Here is a 9,469-nt window from a genome sequence, read left to right as displayed (position 1 = left end):
CACTTCTGCACAAATGATATTAATGTGTCTTATTATGAGAGAAAGAGATCTTGCAGTTCAGTCAGTTGCTCTCTTTGGCATTTGGTTTATGTAATTAAACAAACACTTTACAAAATATATTATTAGGAACTGTTACTCCAGTGTGATTTATACATATGAACACCATGTCATGTCCAGACTAGTGTGAACTGTTTTGCATAACAATTATTTATTTATTCATTTACTTACTTAAATGTAATTTACTTACACTTCTTCAGCTCAAATATTTAGTCGTATGCCATAATACATTCAATCGCATACCACAGAAATCTCTGTGCATCGTAATCCTCAGCAAGAACATCTCCTTAACAATTGTTTTCTTTGAAACAGGAGGAGTTTTTCTAAAATCACACTGATGAAATAAATCTATTACCAAATAATAATAAAAAGAAGAAGAGATTATAAACTTTTTTTTATAAACCATTTTAAAGACAATAAGTCATTTATGGCTTAAAGACAATTATTTTATTCACTTTTAATTCAAATATAGTTACATTTTACATTTACATACATTTTATATACATGTCTTATATACATACATGTCATGGAAGTGTAAAATACAAAGCACAATATATACACACAAAATGTGTCTTTTGACAATGTAGAGCAAAAGCAATGTAATCTTACACTTGAATTTCCGTGTGTCACAAAATATCGTTTTCCTTTAGCAAAAAACAAACAAAACAAAACAAAACAAAACAAAACAAAAACCGGTGCTATTCTGCATATTCTATTTAATTCTAACTTTTGCTGATGTAACATTAATCATTGTAGGACATCAATAATTATCATTCATTAACCCCCTGAGGTCGGATGACGCGCGGGCGCGTCAACTCGATGTTTACTAAATGTTTCTATTAATATCTCTGCGATTGTGCAGCACACATAAATGGTTCTGATTTTGCCGTAATCGATAGATTCTCAGCTTCAACGTCCTTATTTTCGCGAAATCGTACGTGACTCATACAGAGAGCAAGAGGGAAGACAAGATGACCGTTCGCCTTGCGTGATTGGTGGGCTAGCTTGCCTGTCTGCATTTTGTGTGAAACCAACCAATAGATGCAGTTGAAATCCCTAAGTCCCCTCCCATCTCCTCACAGTGAGGAAAATACAAGCTGACATGGAGAGAGAAAGAGTAAAAAAGTCCGCGAAAAAACATGGCAAAAACATAAAGAAGAAGACAATGAAAGATAATGGCGAAGACATTGACAGACGTACTTGCGGCGGTTTTGGAGAACAGCGACGAGGATGAAAGGCGAGTTTCCGAGCCTGATGGATTTTCTTCTGATGAAGATGAGGATTACGATCACAGAAGAGATCCAGTTGAAGACGGGTAAGCGTATTTATTTTATAAAAACATTGTTCGCATGGTGCACTTTGTCCTAGACCTAGGCTAACTGTGACCATATTGGCTAAAATAAAGTGCGCTGTGCTGCTTTGTGTATCTGAACTTTGACAAATTGACTGCGCCTTTAGCAAAGTGTTTACTTTATGTAAAAGTTATTTTCTTGTGTAAAACTGGGGTACACTTAAAAATAGTAACGTTGTAGGCATGTAGGCTGTTCTTGGTGGTCTCCTTTTGATAACTAATGTAATATTTCTTCACCTCAATTCACAATTTGAATAACATTATCTCTTGTAGTGATGAATCAATATGTTTTGGCCAAATTGATAATGCAAGTCCTAACTTATTTGTTTTTGTGTTTTTTTAAGATAGGATTCACAGCTACCAGGGCCCAGTGTAACACAGGCAGCCTCACCTGTGCCTGCCACCAGTCACCAGGTCACCACGTCACCACCAGCCCTTACACAGCAACCATCATCACCAACCCGGCCAGCCAAGAGGTCCCGTACCCCCCCCCCCCCCAGCATCAACCAGCACTATTTCTAATATCTAATATATAGTTCATCTTTGGTTTGAAAAAAAAATGTTGAAAAGTTGACATGTCATAGACAAGAAAACATGAAAATTTTTACATTTTGTGAATATTGTTAGTAGTGAGCTTTTTTCACAAAGTAAACATTTGCTTGAAAGAAAGACCTGTTGTAATGCTACTTTTTCATTTGCACACATCCCATAAAGCTTGATATGTAGTAGGAAGTTATTTTAGTCCTATTTTATCTCAGTCCCTCTAACATTTGGTGAAGGTAGAGTCACAGACAAAACTTGTACTAAAAAACGATTTTTCAAAATGTCTCTTTAGACAATTATTATTCATTATCTACTATTTTATTCATATATTACACTACTTTTGTGACCCTAAGACTTTGGGGAACCCATATCAGGGGCCAAAATAATTCGTCCACATGAGTAATGGTATGTTTCCACAAGAGATTTGAATAATTTCAAAAATCGGACTTATATTTTTCACCTTTTAGAGCCAAATTATCCCTCTCTCTCTCTTTACACAATGCTCTAGGACAAGTGGTGAGCTCATCAGTGAAAGAGCTGGGTTTTCTCTGCACATTTTGATATAAAACACATGGGATTATTTTATGTAATTGCCTTTAAAAGGTGAATTTAATAAGATATGTAAAATCGAAGAAAAAGTGAAAAAATGCCCTTAGACCTCAGAGGGTTAATTCACGCTCTCTGATATTCTTTCTTTCAGTTGACTGATTTCATTCATGGTGTTCTGTAACTGATTAAGTCCTTTCTTCATTTCATTAATGAATGTCTCTGCTTTTTTCTTAAACTCCTCTTCCTCTATTGGTTTTGCAGGCTCGTCCTTGTTGTCTTCAATAATTTCGTCCAAAAGTTCAAGCATTTCACCAATCTTAGCTGAAGTGTCGGAGAGGTTTTCAGTCAAATTTAAAGTTGTACGCTCTTGAAAGCAGTAGTTAAAAAGATCGCGCATTACAGTGAGTTTGTGCTCTGGTATCGTAGGGTCTCTCAGTATTCCCTGAGTATGCTGAAACACTTCTTCCAGCGAGTTAATCATAGGACTCATTTTGTTCTGAAGTTCTTTGCATTCAGTTTCAATGCTTTGTTTCATTTTCTTCTCCTGCTGTGTTTTCCTGAATTGCCCGATACCAGCAGTAATTCCGGCAGCCGCAACTACAGCCGCTCCTACAACTGCTCCTATTCCCGCAGCAATAGCAGAAGCCCCCAGAGTATAAACAGCTAAAGCTAATCCTGCAATCATGAGAGCTACTCCTCGCTCTACTCCTCTTTCTACTCCTGTTCCTACTCCTCTTTCTACTCCTCTTTCTACTCCTCTTTCTACTCCTGTTCCTACTCTTCTTTCTACTCTTCTTTCTACTCCTCTTTCTACTCCTGTTCCTACTCCTCTTTCTACTCCTCTTTCTTCTCTTCTTTCTACTCCTGTTCCTACTCCTCTTTCTACTCCTCTTTCTACTCCTGTTCCTACTCCTGTTCCTACTCCTGTTCCTACTCCTCTTTCTACTCCTCTTTCTACTCCTGTTCCTACTCCTCTTTCTACTCTTCTTTCTACTCCTCTTTCTACTCCTGTTCCTACTCCTCTTTCTACTCTTCTTTCTACTCTTCTTTCTACTCTTCTTTCTACTCTTCTTTCTACTCTTCTTTCTACTCCTGTTCCTACTCCTGTTCCTACTCCTCTTTCTAATCCTGTTCCTACTCCTCTTTCTACTCCTCTTTCTACTCCTGTTCCTACTCCTCTTTCTACTCTTCTTTCTACTCCTCTTTCTACTCTTCTTTCTACTGCTGTTCCTACTCCTCTTTCTACTCCTCTTTCTCCTCTTCTTTCTACTCTTCTTTCTACTCTTCTTTCTACTCCTGTTCCTACTCCTCTTTCTACTCCTCTTTCTACTCTTCTTTCTACTCTTCTTTCTACTCCTGTTCCTACTCCTGTTCCTACTCCTCTTTCTACTCCTCTTTCTACTCCTGTTCCTACTCTTCTTTCTACTCCTCTTTCTACTCCTGTTCCTACTCCTCTTTCTACTCTTCTTTCTACTCTTCTTTCTACTCTTCTTTCTACTCCTGTTCCTACTCCTGTTCCTACTCCTCTTTCTACTCCTGTTCCTACTCCTCTTTCTACTCCTGTTCCTACTCCTCTTTCTACTCTTCTTTCTACTCCTGTTCCTACTCCTCTTTCTACTCCTCTTTCTACTCCTCGTTCTACTCCTGTTCCTACTCCTCTTTCTACTCCTCGTTCTACTCCTGTTCCTACTTCTCTTTCTTCTCTTCTTTCTACTCCTCTTTCTACTCCTCTTTCTACTCTTCTTTCTACTCTTCTTTCTACTCCTCTTTCTACTCCTCTTTCTACTCCTGTTCCTACTCCTGTTCCTACTTCTCTTTCTACTCCTCGTTCTACTCCTCGTTCTACTCCTGTTCCTACTTCTCTTTCTTCTCTTCTTTCTACTCCTCTTTCTACTCTTCTTTCTACTCTTCTTTCTACTCTTCTTTCTACTCTTCTTTCTACTCCTGTTCCTACTCCTGTTCCTACTCCTCTTTCTACTCCTGTTCCTACTCCTGTTCCTACTCCTCTTTCTACTCCTGTTCCTACTCCTCTTTCTACTCCTGTTCCTACTCCTCTTTCTACTCTTCTTTCTACTCCTCTTTCTACTCTTCTTTCTACTCTTCTTTCTACTCCTGTTCCTACTCCTCTTTCTACTCCTGTTCCTACTCCTGTTCCTACTCCTGTTCCTACTCCTCTTTCTACTCTTCTTTCTACTCCTCTTTCTACTCTTCTTTCTACTCCTGTTCCTACTCCTCTTTCTTCTCCTCTTTCTACTCTTCTTTCTACTCTTCTTTCTACTCCTGTTCCTACTCCTCTTTCTACTCTTCTTTCTACTCTTCTTTCTACTCCTCTTTCTACTCCTCTTTCTACTCCTGTTCCTACTCCTGTTCCTACTCCTGTTCCTACTCCTGTTCCTACTCCTGTTCCTACTCCTCTTTCTTCTCCTCTTTCTACTCTTCTTTCTACTCTTCTTTCTACTCTTCTTTCTACTCTTCTTTCTACTCCTCTTTCTACTCCTCTTTCTACTCCTCTTTCTACTCCTGTTCCTACTCCTGTTCCTACTCCTCTTTCTTCTCCTCGTTCTACTCCTCGTTCTACTCCTCGTTCTACTCCTCGTTCTACTCCTGTTCCTACTCCTGTTCCTACTCCTGTTCCTACTCCTCTTTCTTCTCCTCTTTCTACTCTTCTTTCTATTCTTCTTTCTACTCTTCTTTCTACTCCGGTTCCTTGCTTAATAGCACATTTGTAATCTTCTTCAATCTCTTTGATGAGGTTGCTCATTTTCTCTATATGTGTCTGACATTCAGCAGAGGTTTTCTCATGTAGCTTATTCAATTCAGCTTCGAGATGAATAACATCAGATCTAGAGAAAACAAAGAAACATCAAGAAATTTAGTATGTTTTGTAATGCAAATATTTTATTTTTATGGTGCACATTAACTGATATGTACTGTAGATGAGTTCTTAAGTTTATTTTGATCATTTAGGCCTATGCTATATACTGTATTTTTGTATACACGGATTAGAGTGATTTTTTAAAAAGAAAATATTGCTTAATAAGCTAACAATTTGTTTAAACACCCAGACAATTATTATGATTCTCTGCATCAAGAGAAACATAGATAACAAACAAACTCCATGTAAAAACATAACATGTAACAATCTCTCACGCTATGTCGGGTGGTTCGTCCATGCTGCGGCGCCGTAGTCTGGGTGAAGCCATTGTTGCTCCAACAGTCCTGGTCTATAATATGCAAGATAATGAATTTACATTTGGCCCTTAAATAATCAATAATGTCAATTACTTGCACATACTTTTCATACATTTTAATGTGGGAGAGACAATGAAGTTTTAACTTTGACATCTTAACTTTTGCGATAGAATCTAGCTTATATTTTTGTTCAACCCTTATTTTCCTTTTCTCAAAAATTAGTTTTCATTTAAACAATAATTGCCAGACTTCCGGCAATACCATTGCAGACCCCTGTGGAAGAGTCTCATCTTATGTATCACATTATCCTGTAATATTACTATTAAGAAAACTATGAAAAACAAAAACCAGTCCAATAATAGAAACATTCACACTGCTTCTGTTTAACCTGAGTGCTTTTTCTCTCAAATTTGTAAACTACAGGTATGCACAGAATTATATAAAAGCCTATATAGATATACAGCTGTATGCATATTTTTCCACAGGCATGATTTTGTAAACAATGTAATCAAGGATACTCACATTTCAGCTGACTATAGGACATCCGCACTGAATCTACTTCTACAAATCTACAAACTCTGTGTGTGTATGACACTAATTCCACACTTCTCTTCTTTGATAATTAATTTGCAGGAGCACAATCCTCCTTGTTATTCTACAATGTTATTCCTTCCGGTAGGATTATTGTTCAAAAACGAAACGTTACTAGACAAACATCTTTATCTCTGTCCTAAAATTTTGAAACGGAGGGGGGGGGGGGGGGGGGGGGGTAGCACACAGATAAGAACTGTTCATGTTCAAAGTCCAACAAACAACATTAAACAGTGATGCAATGATCTTTGCCTAGACTTTACCTTGCCCCTGCAATAACATTTTAATGTAGGAGAAAATATATGTCAGATATGCAAAAATTAAGATTAATTTAAAGATTTAAAGAAGAACCCTATCAAAAAAAGTGTGCATATGGAATACCATTTTTGCCACATAAGAAAAAAAAAAACGTGTAAAAAGTCGAAGTTATGAGATTAAAAAGTGCAAATTATGACATACTTTTTAAGTCATAATTTTGACTTTTTAAGTAATAATTTTGACTTATCAGATTATTATTACACAGAATGTCATAAAAAGTCGAAACTAAGTCATCATTTTTACTTTTTAATCTCACAATTTTGTGTTTTAATCTAATATTTATGACTTTTGAAGTCATTTAGACATTTTATCTTATATTTATGACTTAAGTATGTCATAATTTCAACTTTTCATGCATGATATTATTTTTCTTATGTGGCTGAAATGGGCTTCCATATGTGCATGACATAACGTCAGCAATAATATTACATTTAAAATTATTATTATTATTTTTTTTTTCATGAAAGTGAAGCCCTTGTTTGTTTGTCCCTTCTGGTTCAATTAATAAAACTTTTACAATTTATACACAATATTCATATTTGAATATCATTTTAATTATTAACCCAATGAAAAGAATAATAAGAAAATAGAAGAATTTAAAAATAAATAAAATTAAAATAAATATAGCTTCGAGCAGCAATTGTCGGGGTTCAAGCGTTTAAGGCCTTTAAGCACATGCGTAAAAAGATATAGGGCCCTATCTTACACCCAGCGCAATTGACTTTGTACACGACACATGTATCATTCCTATTTTGCACCCGACGCACAGCGAACTTTTCCCTCCACAGACGCACGCCGGTAAATTAGGGAATGAACTTGCGCTCCCGGGGGCGGTTCAGCAAAAAGAGGAGGCGTGTTCCGGCGCAAACGTTCCCTGGTGCTATTTTGCAGTTTCAGAAAACAATTCCGCCACTGACCAGGAGAAACCTCCACTAAAGTCAGTGGCGCGTTCAGATGCTATTTTAAGGGCGCATGCTTGGCCATAATGTAGCGTGTGCACAACACACACACACTTTGCTTCTCTCAGCAGTTCCCATTTTTGCAAACCATGCATAATTACAAGGAAATTAATTCCACATGAGAGAAATCATTATGGTGTCCATGAAGATGTGAAAAAATAGGCATAAATCTAGCTTACACATTTACCCAAATTATTATACACCTGTTTAACCGAAGCTAATTTGGGTGTGTTTCTCCATCCCCAATGTCACTTCTCTGTGTTTTACGGCCCTGACGAGAACGTCGGTCTCCTCGGCTGTGAACCGCTCCTGGCAAATCCGCCGTTATAAGAGCAATCCGCCATGGAACAAGCGCGCCTGCTCTTAAAGGGAATGTGAGATGTCGCTCTGATTGGTTTATTTCACATTACGCCCAAACACACCTATGAGTAATGAAGCTACTTCAGACCAACCCATTTTAGATTTGCGTCGAGCGCAAGAGTCATTTATCCCGCCGGTATAATAGCAACAGCGCCGGAGATCCGCCCACAGAGTTACTTGCGTTTCGCGTTTCAGATCATTAAAATAGGGCCCTCCATGTTTTATTTAGCAAGCCTGTTACCATCTCAATCATAGATGGAAATGACCATTTACAGCCAATACAGGCAACTTACCATAGGAAAAATACGGATTTCAAGGTTTTTTTAACAGCTATAGCCACAACTATAGTCCGATCTTCATAAAAGTTTGCATGCTTGTTTAGAATCATGTGTTGCATGTTCTCACCATGTTTTCGTGAACTTTCGAGTTTTCATTTAGGAACCATAGGCTTTTTGGCCAGTTTTTTATATGACCCTGCTATAGCTATCCAAAAGCCAAAGTTCAACATTTTTTTGATAACTATTGACCTAGAGAGTTAGTTTTGATTGATTCGCTTCCGTCGCAAAGATCATTCGTTATTAAATTAGGGGCTGCTAAGACGACACCATTCTCTCTACACAGACTTTAAACGCGAACCTGTGAGAAACGCTGATGGTGTTCACATGCGCATTAAGAATTGGTTCTATAGTTATGTGTGTTTGAATATATGTGCGCAGGTTTGGAATTCCCTACAAACCAAGCCTAAACAAAGTACTGGTGTTTCCTTATAATTTTTGATACAGAATTTTATTTTATTTGATCAATTCGGGGTAGGTACGCGAATTGAGTTTCCCGACAACGCTTTATCTGTAGAGTGGTAAAGGGATCCTCCATAGGGAGAGACTAGTTGGCACTTCAGCACTGCGTTGGATCGGGTCCAGGCGAAGGTCCTTCATCATATCTGGATACGGCCTGGATCCGGCTGGCTGCGGGAAAACCTCGGGATAAACAAAGACACTAAAATTAGCGTAGATGCCATTCTTCTCATGATGTAATGAGTACATCAGGATTTATGGGAAGTGTTCCCGGTTCCAGCTGACCTAATCTATGCAGCCTAACATTGAATTCTATAGTCTATAATGTATTATGTGAAAGCTAGGTCAAAGAGATGTGTCTTTAATCTGACTTTGAACTGACAGAGTGTGTCTGCTTCCCGGACAATGGTAGGAAGACTGTTCCAGAGTTTTGGTGCTAAATAGGAGAAGGATCTACCGCCAGCAGTCGATTTTGATATTCTAGGTATTATCAACTGGCCAGAATTTTGAGATCGTAATAGACGTGAAGGAGTATAATGCGTTAAGAGCTCGCTCAAGTACTGCGGAGCTAAACCATTTAGTGCTTTGTAAGTAATCAGCAATATTTTAAAATTGATGCGATGTTTAATAGGCAGCCAGTGCAGTTTTGACAGAACCGGGCTAATATGGTCATACTTCCTGGTTCTGGTAAGAACTCGAGCTGCTGCGTTTTGAACTAGCTGTAGTTTGTTTATTAAGCGTGCAGGGCAACCACC

The 9,469-nt window shown here is 38.0% G+C and overlaps 1 protein-coding gene across 4 annotated transcripts; it reads right to left on the bottom strand.

Moving 5' to 3' along the window:
* Positions 1 to 454: 454 nt before the first annotated feature.
* LOC307145130 (uncharacterized protein) lies at positions 455 to 6,445 on the bottom strand. 4 transcript variants are annotated; one of them, XM_079847990.1, is made up of 4 exons: positions 6,215 to 6,445; positions 5,651 to 5,724; positions 2,628 to 5,343; positions 455 to 842 (listed from the first exon to the last, which is right to left on the bottom strand). In XM_079847990.1, exons 2-4 carry the CDS (start codon positions 5,701 to 5,703, stop codon positions 828 to 830), a joined length of 2,784 nt encoding a protein of 927 aa, XP_079704116.1. In that variant the 5' UTR covers positions 5,704 to 5,724; positions 6,215 to 6,445; the 3' UTR covers positions 455 to 827. The 4 variants fall into 4 exon arrangements, with proteins under 4 accessions (XP_079704116.1, XP_079704118.1, XP_079704119.1 ...); XM_079847992.1 differs by lacking the exon at positions 455 to 842 and having other exon boundaries at positions 2,021 to 4,407; positions 4,479 to 5,343; XM_079847993.1 differs by lacking the exon at positions 455 to 842 and having other exon boundaries at positions 2,021 to 4,947; positions 5,043 to 5,343; positions 6,215 to 6,439.
* Between the last annotated feature and the right edge of the window lie 3,024 nt (positions 6,446 to 9,469).

Source organism: Squalius cephalus (genome assembly GCF_949319135.1).
Source record: "Squalius cephalus genome assembly, chromosome: 17".
NCBI lineage: Eukaryota > Metazoa > Chordata > Actinopteri > Cypriniformes > Leuciscidae > Squalius > Squalius cephalus.
The sequence above is the reverse complement of the archived record's forward strand: the minus strand, read 5'-3'. Positions and strand labels throughout refer to the sequence as shown.

Coding starts and splice junctions, on each gene's coding strand:
- LOC307145130 (XM_079847990.1), bottom strand. CDS start 5,703: ATGGCTTCACCCAGACTACGGCGCCGCAGCATGGACGAACCACCCGAC. Junction 5,344..5,650: donor GACGAACCACCCGACATAGC/GTGAGAGATTGT, acceptor TGTTTTCTCTAG/ATCTGATGTTATTCATCTCG.